Raw genomic sequence first — 17,343 nt, 5'->3', positions numbered from 1 at the left:
AGCGAGGACGAGCCAGAAGCGATTGGTCTTGCAAACTAGCGTTCGTAATGGAGAATTAACATTCATGAAGTGGCAAATTATGAAATCTCCAAATGCAATGCACAATTCTCTTCTTCTTTAATGGGATAATAATGAAGCTGCTTTGCTGGTGATACCGATGGAGTTATTGCAAACAAATTTTCAAAGGCTTTTTTTTTCTAGTGATATCAAGAATAATATTATGCTTTTTTTTTTTTTTTTTTTTATTTGGGCAAGTTATCACAACACCATTATAACGTAGTTTTTAAGTCAAAGATACAACTATGTTGGTGTGCAGGCCCGGACTGGGGCAAAAAATAGGCCCGGGCATTTTAAACTGAGCAGCCCATTTTTTTTTTTTATACAGATCAGGTAAGTATGACATGTTTGTTACTTAACCAACCCCTGCCCTGGGCCCCTGCCTCTCACAGGACGCTGCCAATCGTAAGCAGCTGAGACATTTGCAGCTGCACATATACAAGAGGAGTGTATATGTGCAGCTATCCTGGCTATCCTAAGGTTTTACTTACCTGAGCCCCGAATTTCCGTGGGCGTGATCCCGCATCGCTCACTCCATGGCTTCTCGGCTCTTCATTGGATAGATTGATAGCAGTGCAGCCATTGGCTCCCGCTGCTGTCAACCAAATCCAATGACGCGGGCTCGGGGGGGCGGGGCCGAGTCATACACTCGGTGGCTATGGACGCCGAGTGTATGATACGGGTGTACGGCCGCAAGGTAACCCCCTCGGGAGAGAGATTCCCAGAGGGGGTTATCTATTGCGGGGAGGAGCCGCGAGAGCCGCCGTGGGACCCCAGAACAGGTGGATCGGGGCCACTCTGTGCAAAATGAACTGCACAGTGGAAGTAAGTATGACATGTTTGTTATTTTAAAAAAAAAAAAAAAACTATACCTTGAGTGTCACTTTAAGGCCTCAGCCCAGGTTCACACTACTGCCGTGTGAGATACCACATGTAATTCGCACAGGAATCGCAACACATTCCTGTGTGAATTACATGTGGTATCTCTGGGGTGCATTTTGAGCCATGGATTTGTATGGCTCAAATCGCACTGCATTCACACCAAACTGGTGCAGGACCCTTTTTTGTCCGCACCAGAATCAGATTGCATGGGTGTTCACACCCAATGCGATCCGATTCTGCAAACTGCGCTGCGTTTTGCAAACTGATTGCGGGGTGTCGTTAACTTTACATACACTCTGCAATTGGTTCACATAGATGGATGCAATTTAGATGCAGCGCTGAAACCGCAGCAAATTTGCTGTGAATTTGCATCTAGTGTGAACCCAGGCTAAGAGATAACAGTTAATTTTAGGCCACATTAAAAATATATTACACAAAATGATATATAATATAATCCAAAAGGTGTCCTGCATTTAAAGTGTATATATGATTTTCTTTTTCTAACACTGCACTGCACTGTGTACAAGAGACCACTGACCAGATCAAAGCATGCTCTCATCATGCTTTGTGTAAATGCAGGTGTAAAACATGATTTTTGGAAAACGGGCAGGCTGGCATCACTTACTTTTTTAGCTGTCCTGTCCAGGCCCCGGATATACTTTTCCGACATTAGGCAGAAGAGGACTAATCCAGGCAGCTCCTCCCCCTTCATGATCACCTGAGTCACCTAGCCAGCTTTCATGTGCAGGAGGCGGGTCTGAGATCCTCCAGCTGCGTATACAGAAGGTAGTGGCGTGGAAGAACTTGGCCTCTCCGTCCCTCCTTCTCTCCTGGCGTCCTGGTTGCCAGGTGACCGACGGCTGTGAGGCGCATGCGTGAACCGGGACCTTCGCTTCAGCAGTGGCCTAGGTTGCTATGGAGCGGCTTGGTGGGCGGGGGAATGGTGAGACTCCTTCCACTCCTCCCGCATATGCAGCACATCGCCCGCGGCCGGCTCTGCATCCTGCCCATCCACCTGCTGCCGGCCCCGCAATCCGCCCATCCAACCGCGGCCATCCCCGCAATCCACCCATCCACCCGCGGCCAGCCCTGCATGTCACAGTCTCCCTAGGAAATGCGGCCTGGCGGCCCCGGCCCACCGGGAAAATGCCCGGTGTGCCCTATGGCCAGTCCGGGCCTGTTGGTGTGCCCTGTTAATTTTACATTGTATTTTTTAAAATGTAACTGCCTACTCCCAAACTGTCATTTGAAGTAAAACACATAGCCAAGTATTATTCTACACTATTTTTTTATTGTGCATTAAAAAAAGAAAACAAATAAAATTAGACGTGTTATCTGCCAATAGAACTTAATCAAAAAGTGCATTCTATGCATCCAAATATATAGAAAATATACCAAATCAAATCATTATTCAACCAAAAAAATAATGTCAAAGCAATAACTCCAAGGCGAATAATAAATAACACGTTATCTCCTCCGATTCCGCGACATGTCTGGTTGACGAACGGTCGTTCAGAAACAAACTAAAAAGCATGAAATGAAAAACGCGAACTGAAAAGTGCAAAAATGAAAAGCGCAAGTCAACACTCACCAAACTTCTACTAACATGAAATTAGCAGAAGGAGCCCAAAGGGTGGCGCTAAAGAGCTGAAAAAACAATGTAGTATGTCACTACGTTCGTAATTGTTGGCCAACAATTGTGTGGCCGTGTTTATGCAAGACAAGTTTGGACCAACCCCCTTCGGACAAAAGTCCATGGTTTTGTTGGCCAAAAATGTGCACGAGGCTTAAGGCTAGGTTCACACTATTGTGAATTGGATGCGGGTGGAGATCTACCTGACCAACACAGGACAAGTCAAAGATCACCAGGCCCAGTGTCACCTCCTCACACCTGATTTAAACCTCTAATTGCCGTACTACCGTGGCGCAATTCCCTGTTTTGCACTGCATTCATGGGTTTAAATTAGGTGGTGAAAAAGGAACATATCGCCTCCTCTGCACCTGTCAACACACACACTTGGATCATTTTTCAGAGGAGCAGCAGTGCCTTCTGCACTTGTGAATGAGCCTTTAGTTGCATTCAGCAGCGGCACCCTTAGGGCTCCTTCACACTAAAGTTGGGGGGTGGTAAAACAACAGGGTATAATAGAAGTCTATAGCTAAGAGCAGCAAACCCTCAGGAAAGGGGCAGGTACAGTGCATTGCACCTGCTTTGTGGTTAAACTGCAGTGCATCAGTGTGAAAGCAGCCCTATAGTATTATGCCCAGTGTATTGCTTCACACTGATATGAAGATCTCCTCTTTCCTGATGCTGGCACCACTCTGGAGACCGCTAGCTGGGATAAGAGGTAGAATGCAGTTGGTACCACTCAGCATGGTACAGGAACCAGCACTACAGAGGTGGCATCAGCTTATGAGGCTCTTGCTCCCTACTACAGATCCAACTTTACAAGTAGTTCCTCTGTATTGCACTCTGATGCTCTGGAATGGTGGGTCAGCAAACCCAGACCGAGATCTACCAGTCACCTGTCCGTGATCTACTTGGTAGATCGTGATCTACAGGTTGCTGGCCCCCGTTCTAACTGAATGACTTGAGCACTCTCCCTCTGAAAAACCTGAGATATGACAAGTACAAAAAGCTCCAGATTATCAGAACTGGCAAAAAAAAAGTCACCAGCTACTAAATGAGAAGTTCTTGAATGTAGTACATTTCCAAGAAGTGAAGTATAAACTCCAAGCTTAGAGAAAGAGATTATGTTTACAAATACTCCATGTTGACACTAAAAACTTAAAGGGAAATCCTTGAAATGTGAAGAAAATACAGAATCAATCAGCCATCAAGCCAGTTCTTGGATTTCAGAGGTCATAGACAGAGCCTGACTGCAAATGAAGACAAAAAGATATAGTAATTAAAGGGAGTTTAATATACAGTATATTTAATGTATTTCCTTATAAACATGAAAAAAGGATTAACTTGATGTATATAATTTTATCAATACATGCTTCATGCTTCTGTATATGACTAGTAATTATATATGTAAATGGGGAAAGCCATGTTTTGCTTATTACATATGAAGGCTCGGAATTCTGGGTGGCGGTGCTACACGGTTTGTTCTTTACTGCTTTAGCTAGTCAAATAGAGCCTGCCTCATTTCCTGACTGTGGGACATTTAGTGTCATCTAGCCCTTTCCTTCCTATCCTTATTGTTCATGACCTGCCCCTTTCTTTCATTGGATTTCAGTTTTTTTTCAATTATAGAGGCTCAGCATCATATGTGGGCATTACCTAGGGCATTCTGCATGCAAATGCAGTTTTCCCAGGAACACTCACTCCTCTAGACCCATCAAGACAGTTTGTTATTTGCACAACTATTCTCAAGATCCAGTCTATTGCTCACATCAGGGCTGAGGGCTCTTGAGAGGAGTACTACAATAGGGTGATTTGATGCTTTGTAGGCCCAGCCACCAGCCATGATCTGCCTGCATCACATAGAGAAGCAAAGGGATGACAGTGATGACATTGACACTGAATCTTAAATAAGGAAACAGGAAGGTTTTATTTAACTATTTAATTAGCATAATGGGAGGATAGAGAGACCAGTAAGGCAAAATATAAGCTGAATAAATCTCAATTTTAAATTAAAACACATTACTTCTGTATAGTATGTCCTCAGACTTTATGAACTTTTCATTTTCTCAGTCTCATCTAATACTAATATAAAGGATTCATGAAATCTTAATTAAGCATGGCGTCCCTGTTTTTATCTGCAGAGGAATGGAAGGCACAGTTTATAAAAACAGAAAGAAAGAAATTGCTGCATTACAAAGCCCAACTTGTTAAGGACTTGAACCCTCGTATCTATTGCCCCTTTGCTGGTTACTTTGTGGAGGCACATCCATCAGATAAGTATGTTTGACTTTATACATCAGGTGTTACTTGGTGTGAGCAGAGTGATACAAATGTAATTAGGGAATGATTTCTACTAAATTAATTATATCTTTGTTGAAATCTCAACATCATATGCAATTCTCCAGTGAAATTTGCCTGAAAAAGAAACGATTTACCATTTTATAAAATCTCCCCATGTTGCTCTGCAAGCCCTTTTGACGCTATTCACGCCTGCCAAACACTAGATAAATGGGGTAGTGTGACAAAGGATTTAATAGTGGTGGGGGTGGTTTGTTAACCACTTCAGCCCCGGAAGGTTTTACCTGCTTCCTGACCAGAGCACTTTTTACAATTTGGCACTGCGTCCCTTTAACTGGTAATTGCGTGGTCATGCAATGCTGTACCCCAATTTGCGTAGTTTTTTCCCACAAATAGAGCTTTTTTTGGTGGTATTTGATCACCTGTGTGGTTTTTATTTTTTGCGCTATAAACAAAAAAAAGCGTCAATTTTGAAAAAAAAAAAAAAAACAATATTTTTTACTTTTTGCTATAATAAATATCCCCAAAAATTTAATAAAACAAACAAATTTCTTCATCAGTTTAGGCCAATATATATTCTTCTACATATTTTTGGGAAATAAGCATATATTGATTGGTTTGTGCAAAAGTTATAACGTCTACAAACTATGGTAAAGATTTATGGCTTTTTTTTTTACTAGTAATGGCGGTGATCTTTGATTTTTAGTGCTATTGCGACATTGCGACGGACAGATCGGACACTTTTGACACATTTTTGGGACCATTGACACTTATACAGCAATCAGTGCTATAAAAATGCACTGATTACTGTGTAAATGTCACTGGTAGGGAAGGGGTTAACACTGGGGGGCGATCAAGGGGTTATACAGTATCTCACAAAAGTGAGTACACCCCTCACATTTTTGTAAATATTTTATTATATATTTTCATTTGACAACACTGAAAAAATTACACTTTGCTACAATGTAAAGTAGTGAGTGTACAGCTTGTATAACAGTGTAAATTTGCTGTCCCCTCAAAATAACTCAACACACAGCCATTAATGTCTAAACTGCTGGCAGCAAAAGTGAGTGCACCCCTAAGTGAAAATGTCCAAATTGGACCCAAAGTGCCAATATTTTGTGTGGTAACCATTATTTTCCAGCACTGCCTTAACCCTCTTGGGCATGGAGTCCACCAGAGCTTCACAGGTTGCCACTGGAGTCCTCTTCCACTCCTCCATGATGACATCACGGAGCTGGTGGATGTTAGAGACCTTGCGCTCCTCCACTTTCCGTTTTGAGGATGCCCCACGGATGCTCAATAGAGTTTAGGTCTGGAGACGTGCTTGGCCAGTCCATCACCTTTAAAATAAAATAAAAACTCTGCGCTTACTCAAATCAATAGCAGCTCAAACAACAAACAAGGAAATTTGTAAAAGGAACAGGTGCATATATAGTGTAGCGCTAATTATAACCAATGGATTTAAAATTGTAATATTGCATACACCAAAAACCTAAAGACAGATAAATGCATATATCTCAAATTTTAGTGTGAAACACCCTAGCAAATGTCTATTAGATGTGAAAAAAAGTTTTGAAGAAAAGGTTTTGAAGAAAAATTTTTATAGTCCCATGTTAGAGATACAATTATTCTGTTCACCACGTGGATAGCTGATAAGGAAACAAATAAATATGGTGGATCCCCCACGTAGAAGCAGTGCAGGCTTACCAGAAGAGTTGGACTCATACAAATGTATGTTCAATGAGTCAGTAAGGCTTGTATTACCAACAGGCAATAAAGTAGGGTCTTTCAGCCAGACGGTGATGAGGTCCAAATTGCATCCAGGACTTAAAAGGACTCTTCTACGTGTGGCTTGGTCTCGGTGACATAGCCCATAAGGAATAAGAAAACAATTACATTCTCCGTGATAAAAAAGCGCTTGTAATAAAATTGTGGCAGGCAGTGGAGTCTCTCGACGCGTTTCGCCTACTCAGACTTCATCTGGGGTACCCTACCACTGCTGCCATACTCCTTTATAAAGGTGCTGTGACCCCCCTTGATGAGAATCCAGCTCGTGCCCATTAATTAGATGCACTTCCGGGTATCGCCAAAATGGCGGCCCCCGCGTGCGTTTCAAGCCTCTTTCCTACTGTGTAGTGTGCGTTCCAGCACTCTCATATTAATGCTCAATAGTAGTATATAAACTATTTTCCCACATAATATCAAAATTTTTGTTAGAAGACTCCTTGTGTCAAAAGGGATATAAAGAAATGTAAAAAGAAAATTATAAATGAAAACATGGGGGCGGTGTTTTTCTTCTCCAACAGTGGTCCCTTCCGGATCAAGCATAGGAAGTGTGCGGATGAGGACGGTCTGTTCCGGGTGACGTAAGGAGCGTCAGGATCAGCTGCGCCTTCCGCCTGCATGGAACGCAAGCCAAGCCGCCATCTGTCAAGTGTGTGCCACACCTCAATACCATAGTGGACGTGGCGCGATGTCGTCACAGGCGGCTCAGCCTAACAGCGCGTCCCTAGAGATGGAGTGACGCGCTGTCATGCCAACATACCGCACTGTATGCAAAGGATTGGGTATAAACTACCCCCCAGAAAGGAATTTCTATATATGTGAAGTGATAATTTAGTATTGCCTCAATACCGAATGGAGTGACGCGCTGTCATGCCAACATACCGCACTGTATGCAAAGGACTGGGTATAAACTACCCCCCAGAAAGGAATTTCTATATATGTGAAGTGATAATTTAGTATTGCCTCAATACCGAAACACTGGGACAAAACAACTAGAGTGACAAACAGAGATAAAATTAACAAAAACAGTCTTTAATTCAAAGACTTTCCATGATATGACGGGACAAGTGAATAAGAATTATATTATGTGTATGTGTTATCAAATACCAAATTATAAAGTGTACTGTACTGGAATTTATTTACATATATACAGTAAATAGTATAAATAGTTTAGTATAAACAGTATAAATAGTATAAATAGTTTTTACATATAAATAGTTTATATACTACTATTGAGCATTAATATGAGAGTGCTGGAACGCACACTACACAGTAGGAAAGAGGCTTGAAACGCACGCGGGGCCGCCATTTTGGCGATACCCGGAAGTGCATCTAATTAATGGGCACGAGCTGGATTCTCATCAAGGGGGGTCACAGCACCTTTATAAAGGAGTATGGCAGCAGTGGTAGGGTACCCCAGATGAAGTCTGAGTAGACGAAACGCGTCGGGAGACTCCACTCCACTGCCACAATTTTATAACAAGCGCTTTTTTATCACGGAGAAAGTAAGTGTTTTACTTTTTAACAAATTAGTTTTACCAAACGTTATTATGCTATGTGGCCCTTTTCTTATTCCTTATGGGCTATTTCATAGAGACAAAGCCACATGTAGAAGAGTCCTTTTAAGTCCTTGATGCAATTTGGACCTCATCACCGTCTGGCTGAAAGACCCTACTTTATTGCCTGTTGGTAATACAAGCCTTACTGACTCATTGAACATACGTTTGTATGAGTCCAACCCTTCTGGTAAGCCTGCACTGCTTCTACGTGGGGGATCCACCATATCTATTTGTTTCCTTACCAGCTATCCACGTGGTGAACAGATTCATTGTATCTCTAACATGGGACTATAAAATCTTTTCTTCAAAACCTTTTCTTCAAAATTTTTTTCACATCTAATAGACATTTACTAGGGTGTTTCACACTAAAATTTGAGATATATGCATTTATCTGTCTTTAGGTTTTTGGTGTATGCAATATTACAATTTTAAATCCAATTAGCGCTACACTATATATGCACCAGTCCATCACCTTTACCCTCAGCTTCTTTAGCAAGGCAGGGTTGCCTTGGAGGTGTGTTTGGGGCCGTTATGTTGGAATACTGCCCTGCAGCCCAGTCTCTGAAGGAAGGGGATCATGCTCTGCTTCATTATATCACAATACATGTTGGCATTCATGGTTCCCTCAATGACTGTAGCCCCCCAGTGCATGCAGCCCCAGACCATGACACTCCGACCACCATGCTTAACTGTAAGCAAGACACACTTGTCTTTGTACTCCTCACCTGGTTGCCGCCACACACGCTTGACAATATCTGAACCAAATAAGTTTGTCTTGGTCTCATCAGACCACAGGACATGGTTCCAGTAATCCATGTCCTTGTCTTCAGCAAACCGTTTGCAGGCTTTCTTGTATATCACCTTTAGATAAGGCTTCCTTCTGTGACAACAGCCATGCAGACCAATTTGATGCAGTGTGCGGTGTATGGTCTGAGCACTGCCAGGCTGAACCCCCATCCCTTCAACTTCTGCAGCAATGCTGGCAGCACTCATACGTCTATTTCCCAAAGAAAACCTCTGGATATAACGCTGAGCACGTACACTCAACCTCCTTGGTCAAACATGGCAAGGACTGTTCTGAGTGGATCCTGCCCTGTTAAACTGCTATATGGTCTTGGCCGCCATGCTGCAGCTCAGTTTCAGGGCCTTGGCAATCTTCTTATAGCCTAGGCCATCTTTATGTCAGATCCTTAGAGAGTTCTTTGCCATGAGGTGCCATGTTGAACTTCCAGTGACCAGTATGAGAGAGTGAGAGTGATAACACCAAATTTAACGCACCTGCTCCCCATTCACACCTGAGGCCTTGTAACACTAGTCACATGACACCTTGTAACAAGAGTCACATGACACCGGGGAGGGAAAATGGCTACTTGGGGCCAATTTGGATATTTTCATTTAGGGGTCTACTCACTTTTTTTGCCAGCGGTTTAATCATTAATGGCTGTGTGTTGAGTTATTTTGAGGGGACAACAAATTTACACTGTTATACAAGCTGTACACTCACTACTTTACATTGTAGCAAAGTGTCATTTCGTCAGTGTTGTCACATGAAAAGATATAATAAAATATTTACAAAAATGTGAGGGGTGTACTCACTTTTGTGAGATACTGTATATGTGTTCCCTCAGTGTGTTCTAACTGTATGGCAATAGGACTAGGAGTAGGAGAGGAGACATATTGCTGTTCCTACTTAATAGGAACAAACGACATGTCTCCTCTCCTCTAACAGCACAGGGATTTGGGTCCCCGTGCTGGCGCTCGTGCATGTGATCGCGTGTGGCCGGCGATGATCACCGCATGCGCATAGGGTCCCCCGCCATGCAGTGCCACCGGAGGAGAGCACGCGCCTTCTGGCGGCTCTTAAAGGAAACCCCATACGGGTAAAAAAAACACTTTAAAAATTAAGTGTTAAAATAGCTAAAAAAATAAGGTTATATAAATAACACTGTATCTAAAAAAAATCCACTTTCAAAAATATTATGCCTAACAAATTATACTGCTCAGTTCACAAACAATGTGTCCATAATAATTAATAAATTCAAATAAACAAAAACCAAGTTCTTAAAGCGGAGCTCCACCCAAAATTGGAAGTTTCGGATTAAGTACTCACCCCCCCTCACCTGCCACATTTGGCAAGTAATTTATATTGGGGGGGGGGGGGGGTGTTGAGCGGGTAGCTAGTTTTGACAGGTACCTGCTCCCACTTCCGCTCAAATCGAAGTTCTCCTCTCTCTCCCCCTCTCACTGACATCATTGTCCCCTGCCGATCACAGCTGCCCCTCCCCTCCATCCCAGGTGCCTGCATGTGAATGTGACATCACTTGGGAGGGACGAGAGAGGAGAGCAGGCAGGAATCGGGCATTCCAGCAGCATTCTGAACATTCCAGGCATTCCAGCGGCATTCCAGCAGCTTCCCTGAGCTACTCTGCATGAGAAAAAGTACTAAAGATGCCAGTATTTTGCCCACCAGTTTCCTCCTTGCTCCCCTATGCTGTCTCCTCCTGGCCCCCTGAACTATATTGTTTCCTCCTAGCCCCCCTCATATTGTTTCTTCCTGGCCTCCCTATACTGTTTGCTCCTGGCCCCCCCGTAACTATACTGTTTCCTCTTAGCCCCCCTGAACTATACTGTTCCCTCCTGGCCCCCCTGAACTATAATGTTCCCTCCTGGCCCCCCTGAACTATACTGTTCCCTCCTGGCCCCCCTGAACTACACTGTTCCCTCTTGCCCCCCCGAACTATACTGTTCCCTCCTGGCCCCCCTATGCTGTTGCCTCCTGGCTCCCTGAACTATATTGTTTCCTCCTGGCCTCCTGAACTATACTGTTCCTTCCTGGCCCCCCTGAATTATACTGTTCCCTCCTGGCCCCCCGATCTATACTGTTGCCTCCTGCCCCCCCCCTATACTGTTGCTTCCTGGCCCCCTGAACTATATTGTTTCATTCTGGCCCCCCTATACTGTTCCCTCCTGGCCCCCCTACACTGTTCCCTCTTGGCCCCCCTGAACTATATTGTTCCCTCCTGGCCCCCCTGAACTATACTGTTCCCTCCTGGCCCCCCTGAACTACACTGTTCCCTCTTGCCCCCCCGAACTATACTGTTCCCTCCTGGCCCCCCTATGCTGTTGCCTTCTGGCTCCCTGAACTATATTGTTTCCTCCTGGCCTCCTGAACTATACTGTTCCTTCCTGGCCCCCCTGAACTATACTGTTCCCTCCTGGCCCCCCAAACTATACTGTTGCCTCCTGGCCCCCCTATACTGTTGCTTCCTGGCCCCCTGAACTATATTGTTTCATCCTGGCCCCCCTATACTGTTCCCTCCTGGACCCCCTATACTGTTCCCTCTTGGCCCCCCTGAACTATATTGTTTCCTCTTGGTCCCCCTGAACTATACTGTTCCCTCCTGCCCCCCTGAACTATACTGTTCCCTCCTGCCCACCCTGAACTATACTGTTCCCTCCTGGCCCCCCTGAACTCTACTGTTCCCTCCTGGCCCCCTATACTGTTGCCTCCTGGCCCCCCTGAACTATACTGTTCCATCCTGGCCCCCCTATACTGTTCCCTCCTAGCCGCCCTGAACTATACTGTTCCCTCCTGGCCCCCCTATACTGTTCCCTCCTTGGCCCCTTGTACTGTGCTGTTTCATCCTGGCCACCTGTACTGTGCTGTTTCATCCTGGCCACCTGTACTGTGTTTTTCCCTCCTGGCCCCCTGTACTATGCTGTTCCCTCCTGGCCCCCTGTACTGTGCTGTTCCCTCCTGGCCCCCTGTACTGTGCTGTTCCCTCCTGGCTCCCTGTACTGTGCTGTTCCCTCCTGGCCCCCTGTACCGTACTGTTCCCTCCTGGCCCCTTGTATCGTGCTGTTCCCTCCTGGCCTCCTGTACCGTGCTGTTCCCTCCTGGCTCCCTGTACTGCGCTGTTCCCTCCTGGCTCCCTGTACTGTGCTGTTCCCTCCTGGCTCCCTGTACCGTGCTGTTCCCTCCTGGCCCCCTGTACTGTGCTGTTCCCTCCTTGCTCCCTGTACTGTGCTGTTCCCTCCTGGCCCCCTGTACCGTGCTGTTCCCTCCTGGCTCCCTGTACCGTGCTGTTCCCTCCTGGCTCCCTGTACTGTGCTGTTCCCTCCTGGCTCCCTGTACCGTGCTGTTCCCTCCTGGCTCCCTGTACTGTGCTGTTCCCTCCTGGCTCCCTGTACTGTGCTGTTCCCTCCTGGCCCCCTGTACTGTGCTGTTCCCTCCTGGCCCTCTGTACTGTGCTGTTCCCTCCTGACCCCCTGTACTGTGCTGTTCCCTCCTGGCCCTCTGTACTGTGCTGTTCCCTCCTTGCTCCCCTGTAGTGTTCACCCCTGGCTCCCCTGTACTGTTCTCATCTGACCCCCCATACGGTTTCCTCGTGCCCCTCCCCTGTGCTGTACTGTGCTCCCCTGGCCCCCTGTACTATGCTGTTCTCTCCTGGCCCCCCATACTGTCTCCTACTGTCCCCCTGTACTGTTCTCTTCTGGCCCCCCTATACTGGTCCCTCCTGGCTTCCCTATTCTGTTCTGCTTTGCTCTCTTGACCCCCCCCCCCCATACCGTTCCCTCCTGGATCCCCTGTGCCCTGACCTGCTGACCCCTGTACACAACTTATCTCAAGTTTGACCTCGAATTGAGCATTTGTGCAGAAGAGCAAGCGCAAGTTTCACATTAAGGAGGTAAGTTTGATATTTAATAATAATTGTTATGTCTACAGCTCGCTGATCCCATCAATTCTCTGTGAGCTGTAGATATGAAAATAATTTCAGGGGTTCCCTGAGATCCCAGACTTTTGCCAGGGGTTCCTCAAAGGTAAAAAGGTTGAGAAACACTGCCCCAGAGGCTTCCATATGCTGTATTTTATGCTTTTTCTTTTCATCTTTTTCTGGTCAGGTGACATGAAGGAGCGTCTTCTTCTCTTGAACTTCTCCATCATTAAGCATAACTCGGAGATGTAGAGGATTTTATATGTGTGATGATATTGGGGTCTTAGCACCCCAAAACTGTGTGGGCAAAAAGGTGTCAGCCTTGTAAAAATCACAATCAGAGACCATTTTTAGAAAAGACACAGAGCAGGCTTACATCCACATAGTCAACAATGACCCCCTACCAGAAGATGTAACCCCAGGAATGCATCTCCACAGCCATTAATAAACACATGTTATGGCGTTAATAAACTGATGTTATCAGCATTAAACCAGAGCTCTATTAAGCAAGGTATTTCTTAAACAGCTCACATAAAATAAACACTCGTCGGTCCACAGCAGTGTTAATTTTGACATCAGATTTCAATTTAGTTTTAGTCCTACTCTTTTGACTAAAATGGCATTTTAGTTTTAGTCTTATTTTAGTCTACTAAAATCTCCAGTATATTTTAGTCGACTAAAATCTAATGGGTTTAGTTAAATTGCAATGCATTACTTAAAGGGGTTATAAAGGCAGAACTTTTTTTATCGTAATGCATTCTAGGCAGAACGTTTTTTATCTTAATGTATTCTATGCATTAAGAATAAAAAAAAATCTGTGTGCAGCAGCCCCCCTCAGCCCCCTAATACTTACCTGAGCTCATCTCTATCCAGCGATGTCCACAAGTCCCTCAGCAGTCCGGGACTCTCCCTCCTGATTGGCTGAGACACAGCAGCAGCGCCATTGGCTCCCACTGCTGTCAAAGTCAGTTAGCCAATCAGGAGAGAGAGGGGGTGGGGATGAAACCGCAGCTCCTTGTGTTGAGGAACACACGGAGCTGGGCTCAGGTGCCCCCATAGCAAGCTGCTTGCTGTGGGGGCACTCGAAAGGAGGGAGGGGGCAGGAGCTACGAATAGGGACCCGAGAAGAGGAGGATCTGGACTGCTCTGTGCAAAGCCACTACACAGAGCAGGTAAGTATAACATGTTTGTTATTTATTTTTATTTTTTTTAAACGAGACTTTACAATCACTTTGTGTAGGTTGTGTGTAGGTGTAGGGTGGTCTGGGGCAAGTGAACCCTACAAGCATTTTTCTAGAATTGCCAAACTCATTATATAACATGTTATTATTTATGGTATTAAGGTTTGAACATGCACTACAGACACAAACTTAGCTGTTGTGTGTCTGATTGTCTGATGGAGCATACTAACGGTAGGATTTTAGGCAAACAGTCTGTCATCACACAATTCCCAGACAAAAATCCGATCGTGTGTACGAAGCTTTAGAGTATTACTCTTGACTGCACTGCCTTCCTTAAAGAAATGCATTGACATCTGGCTCTCCTTTACTGATTGTCTCTACACTGAAGGGAGAAGTTTATACACTGGGGTGCTCCTCATCTCCTACATGGCAGCCAGAAGTCATCACTGAAAGGCTTTGTGCCCTTCTGGATTGTGGACAAGCAGACAAGCAGAACATGCTATTGGGGATAGCGTATAATGGATATTTTATTATCGCTCTCCTTGTATGAGTCCTGGGGTGTAGGGGTGCTGTAGTAAAAACCATTTGGTTACCCAGAAAATCAATGTTTAAGAAAACATATGTCACCAGCCCACAGTGAATCTATTTTAAAGTCCAAAGTTTGACTGAAGCGATCACAGCAAAGGCAATGTTTGGACGTTACGCAAGACCCCTTTGTTAGTCACAGTAACCTGTTGGGGATAGAGTATATCCAGAAGCTCTTGTGTGACTTGGTCACCTGGGAATAGATGGCTGATCTGTGGCTGATCCACAGCCGCTTGAGAAAGATTCTTTGAATACCTTTCCTGGTTCTCCCATTAATCAGGTTATTGCTCTCTTAGCAGTGAGGCCATGCCTCCTTTACCACGCTGCACAGCTTTGGACACTTCACTGGATTGAGGTGGCTCAGGAGATTCCTGGGACCATGTTCTGTTCTCAGGGTTAGGCAGCTTGTGCAGGTCCCCAAACAAAGCCTGAGTGCTAATGTGGATAGTTTGTTGTTCATCCTCATTTTAATCTGGTAGCCCTTCCACAACTCTGGGGTTTCAGTATACATTTCATCCCTGCCTATCATGTTAAGGTGCCTATTGTGCTCCCCACCACTTGAGTTCCCTATTAGTCTCAGGGATTATGTCAGAGAGCTTACCCGATTGGGTGTCGTCGCGCGCCGGGGCGCGTTGGTGCGCGCGTTCCTGCGGGCGCTCAGGCACCTGCTTCTATGGGCACTGGTGTTGGCATGCCGGCTGGCCGTGGCGGACGCGGTGGTGCCGGGCGCGTACGCGCGTCAGCGCGCGTTCACCTATGGGCGCTGCTATGTGTCTGCCTGGTGGTGCTGGTGTGCGCGCCGCTGTCCTGGGGCGCGCTCGAGCGCGTGCGGGTGCGCGGGCACCTGTGCGTAACGGCGCACGCACGAACGCGGAGTTTGGCACCAATCAGCCTATTTAGGCTTGCTTCTCCCTCTGATCAGTGCTGCCTGATCAACAGCTCCGTGCCTAGTTCCTGTTTCCTGTTTCCTATTCCTAGTTCCTGTGAGTCCTGTGTTCCTGATCTGTTGACGACCCGGCTTGCCTTCTGGACTCTCCTGACCTCCGCCTGCATTTGACCCCCGCCTGTTTTTGACTTCGCTTCTGCCTGCTCCTTCTGTACCTCTGCTGCCCACCTGTTGCCAAACCCAGCCTGTGCATTAACCTGTTTCCAGCTTCTGCTCAGCATCTGTTGCCTGTACCGCTGACTATCATCTGCTGTTTGAAGACCGCTAGCATCCAGATCATGGACTCCTGCACAGGCTCTCATACCACTCCGCACTCATGGGCCTCCTGTCTGCTCTACCAGGGGCCGCGAGTCGGATACGTAAGGGAGCCTACCCTCTGCCCAAGTGGACTCTCCGGTCTGGTAGGTGAGAGACCTGACAGATTACTTCATAATCTTTGGTGGCCATTGTACTGTTATGATTCTACATTATTTGATATCTTGTTTAGCAAGACTGATTGTCTAACTAAAAAGCCTTTCTTATCATGGAACCTTTCTTCCCTGAATTCTGAGAGTGTAGGGCTTGGACCTTCCTATGTAGACCACCTGCTCTTCCATGTGGACCTTTTTTTGTCTGAGGTTAACTTTGGGGACATAATTTTTATATTGACCATATAATGTTTTTGGTCTGTTTCTTCCTTAATCACTTGTCCACCAGCGCTGTTTGTAAACAGCAACTAGTAGGAACGGATTTGAAAACACACTCTTGGCTCCTATAGTAGCTGGGAGCTTGCTTAAATTTCAAGGTGGAAGTGATTCAGCCACCAAAGGTACAGCTATTGACTACTACACAAATAAAAATGTTTATAGTTCCCCATCTCCACATACACGCACATAAACACATGTAACATACAGTGCATACAGTGCCTTGAAAAAGTATTCATACCCCTTGAAATTTCCCACATTTTGTCATGTTACAACCAAAAATGTAAATGTATTTTATTGGGATTTTATGTGATAGACCAACACAAAGTGGCACATAATTGTGAGGTGGAAGGAAAATGATAAATGGTTTTTACATTTTGTTTACAAATAAATATGTGACAAGTGTGGCGTGCATTTGTATTTAGCCCCCCTGAGTCAATACTTTCAAGAACCACCTTTTGCTGCAATTACAGCTGCAAGTCTTTTTTTAGGGATGTCTCTACCAGCTTTGCACATCTAGAGAGTGACATTTTTGCCCATTCTTCTTTGCAAAATAGCTCAAGCTCTGTCAGATTGGATGGAGAGCGTCTGTGAATAGCAATTTTGAAGTCTTGCCACAGATTCTCAATTGGATTTAGGTCTGGACTTTGACTGGACCATTCTAACACATGAATATGCTTTGATCTAAACCATTCCATTGTATCTCTGGCTGTATGTTTAGGGTCGTTGTCCTGCTGGAAGGTGAACCTCCACCCCAGTCTCAAGTCTTTTGCAGACAATAAAATACGTTTACGTTTTTTGTTGTACCATGACAAAATGTGGAAAATTTCAAGGGGTATGAATACTTTTTTAAGGCACTGTATATGTGCGATAGCAACTACTACGCCACACATGTGAAGGAGAGCAATATTTATAGGGCCAACATTCAACTCTAAACTGATAACCTGTAAAGGTTTTTTAAAGCATCACCTATGTACTAAAATTTGTTGCTATTGCACGGGTGCACACGATGGTTCAAA

At 45.2% G+C, this 17,343-nt stretch overlaps 1 protein-coding gene across 1 annotated transcript in view; it reads left to right on the top strand.

The window, feature by feature from the left end:
• Nucleotides 1-17,343, top strand: part of LOC141145914 (cytidine monophosphate-N-acetylneuraminic acid hydroxylase-like) — a 135,971-nt gene that overhangs the window by 85,877 nt on the left and 32,751 nt on the right. Inside the window, exon 8 of the mRNA XM_073632717.1 lies at nucleotides 4,711-4,846. Within this exon, the coding sequence (XP_073488818.1) occupies nucleotides 4,711-4,846 (136 nt within the window). The remainder of the gene's footprint in view (nucleotides 1-4,710; nucleotides 4,847-17,343) is intronic.

Source organism: Aquarana catesbeiana, linkage group LG05 (genome assembly GCF_042186555.1).
Source record: "Aquarana catesbeiana isolate 2022-GZ linkage group LG05, ASM4218655v1, whole genome shotgun sequence".
NCBI classification, from domain to species: Eukaryota; Metazoa; Chordata; class Amphibia; order Anura; family Ranidae; genus Aquarana; species Aquarana catesbeiana.
This window is presented reverse-complemented; position numbering and strand designations above follow the sequence as displayed.